The 2303-nt window shown below is 43.2% G+C and overlaps 1 protein-coding gene across 1 annotated transcript; it reads right to left on the reverse strand.

Moving 5' to 3' along the window:
- On the reverse strand, positions 1-1324 carry LOC109237981. The gene is made up of 2 exons (XM_019404399.1): positions 891-1324; positions 1-142 (listed from the first exon to the last, which is right to left on the reverse strand). The coding sequence occupies exons 1-2, from the start codon at positions 1322-1324 to the stop codon at positions 1-3; spliced, it is 576 nt and encodes a 191-aa protein (XP_019259944.1).
- Positions 1325-2303: the final 979 nt, after the last annotated feature.

Here is a 2303-nt window from a genome sequence, read left to right on the forward strand (position 1 = left end):
CTAACGAGAAACGAAGCTTGCTGTTGGATCAAAGATTATGCAACCATTTATTAGTGGAATCCTTAAAGGAGCACGACTTTCAGTGTTCCAATTCACAATCTTCGCATTCGAACACTGGGGGAATGAAATGAGAATACAGCAACTGGATTGCCACAAAAATCGGGACAACGAAATTCGGGAACAAAAATGTCTCATCAGGATCGGAGACTGAGTAGCCATCCCCGTAGAAATAAGTTGTACAAGTTAGCCACATGTAATGACAAATTCTTTTCTTTCAGCAAAATGAATGCTTATGTACTTTTGAAGATAGAAGGAATAAAATAAATTCCTTTTATTCTTATCTTTTTTCTTGTCCAATTGAATTGATTTTATCATTTGAAAGTTAATCAACAACACCAACTACCTGGTATAATCCCACTAGTGCGGTATGAGGAGGGTAGTATGTACTCAGACTTACCCCTACCCTGGGGTAGAGAGGCTATTTTTGATAGACCCTCAGCACAAGAAAATGAAACGCGACAATAGAATAATAACAACAACATAACCAAAAAGATAGTACCAGCGAGCTAAGAATCAGAAAATATACTTGGAAAAGCAACATCAATAATCAGTAAAGTGACAAGGTCCTAGAAATAGTACGATCACAACATGTACCACTATCATACCAAAACACGACACTGATCGACTAGATTTACACACAAAACGGAGTAGAAAAATGCTCAACTACCTACTAACCTTCAATCCTAATGCTCTCCCTCCATAGCTTCCTATCAAGGGTCATGTCTTCGGTGAGCAGGAGTCGTGCCATGTCCTGCCTGATCACCTCTCCCCAATACTTCTTAGGCCTCCCTCTACCTCTTCTTATACCCATCAGAGCGAACTTCTCGCACCTCCTAACCGGGGCATCTAGGCTTCTCCTCTGCACGTGCCTGAACCATCTAAGCCTCACGTCTCGCATTTTGTCTTCCATGGGAGCCACGCCCACCCTTGCCCGAATATCTTCATTCTGAATTTTATCCAATCTCGTGTGATCGCATATCCACCTCAACTTCCTTATTTCTGCTACTTTCATCTTCTGGATATGGGCAATCTTAACTAGCCAACATTCTGCTCCATACAATATGGTCGGTCTAACCACCGCTCGGTAGAACCCGCCTTTAAATTCCAAGGGCACCTTCTTATCACACAAAACGTTAGATGCTAACCTCCATTTCATCCAACCTACCCCAATACCATACGTGACATCCTTGTCGATCTCCCCGTTCCCTTGGATAATCAAACCAAGGTACATAAAACTTCCTTTCTTGGGGATGACTTGTGACATTGCTAAATTTGCGCCCCAAGTACTCAGTCTTAGTCCTGCTCAACTTGAAGCCTTTAGACTCAAGGGTCTGTCTCCAAACCTCCAGCCTCTCATCAACACCTCCTCGCGTCTCATCAATCAGAACTATATCATCAGCAAATAACATACATCATGCCACCTCCCCTTGAATATGGTATGCCAGTGCGTCCATCGCTAGTGCAAATAAGAAAGGGTTGAGCGCAGATCCTTGGTGTAGCCCCATAACCATCGGAAAATGCTCCGAGTCTCCTCCTGATGTCCTAACCCGAGTCTTGGCTCCATCATACATGTCCTTAATCATACTAATGTATGCTACCGGAACACCTTTTACCTCCAAACATCTCCAAAGAACCTCCCTCGGGACCTTGTGGTACACTTTCTCTAGGTCAATAAACACCATGTGCAAATCCTTCCTCCTATCCCTGTACTGTTCGACCAACCTCTGCATAAGATGGATAGCTTCCGTAGTTGAACGAGCTGGCACGAATCCGAATTGGTTCTCCGATATAGACACCTACCTCCTCACCATCGCTTCCACCATCCTCTCCCACACTTTCATAGTATGACTAAGCAACTTGATACCCCTATAGTTGTTACAATTCTAGATATCACCTTTATTCTTGTTCAATGGAATCATTGTACTCCATCTCCATTCCTCTGGTACCTTCTTCGTCTTAAAAATAACATTGAACAACTCGATCAGCCACTCCAAGCACTCTCTACCGACATAGCTCAAAAATTCAATCGGGATCTCGTCCGACTCAGTCGCTCTGTCCCTGTTCATCTTATGCATAGCGCCTACGACCTACTCAACCTTAATGCACCTACAGTACCTAAAATCAAGGCTTTCTCAGAGTGCTCCAAATCACCCAACACAATGTCTCTACCCCCCTCTTCATTCAGATGTTTATAAGAGTAAGTATGCCATCTCCTCTTAATTATAGCCTCATCCATTAAAACT

This window comes from Nicotiana attenuata, unplaced genomic scaffold, assembly GCF_001879085.1.
Source record: "Nicotiana attenuata strain UT unplaced genomic scaffold, NIATTr2, whole genome shotgun sequence".
Lineage (NCBI taxonomy): Eukaryota > Viridiplantae > Streptophyta > Magnoliopsida > Solanales > Solanaceae > Nicotiana > Nicotiana attenuata.

What these genes read in the sequence shown, in the direction of transcription:
- LOC109237981 (XM_019404399.1), bottom strand. Translation starts at nt 1,324, where the DNA reads ATGTCACAAGTCATCCCCAAGAAAGGAAGTTTTATGTACCTTGGTTTG. An exon ending in CTAGATGCCCCGGTTAGGAG is followed by an intron (nt 143 to 890) that starts GTGCGAGAAGTT and finishes GTGGCAATCCAG; the next exon opens with TTGCTGTATTCTCATTTCAT.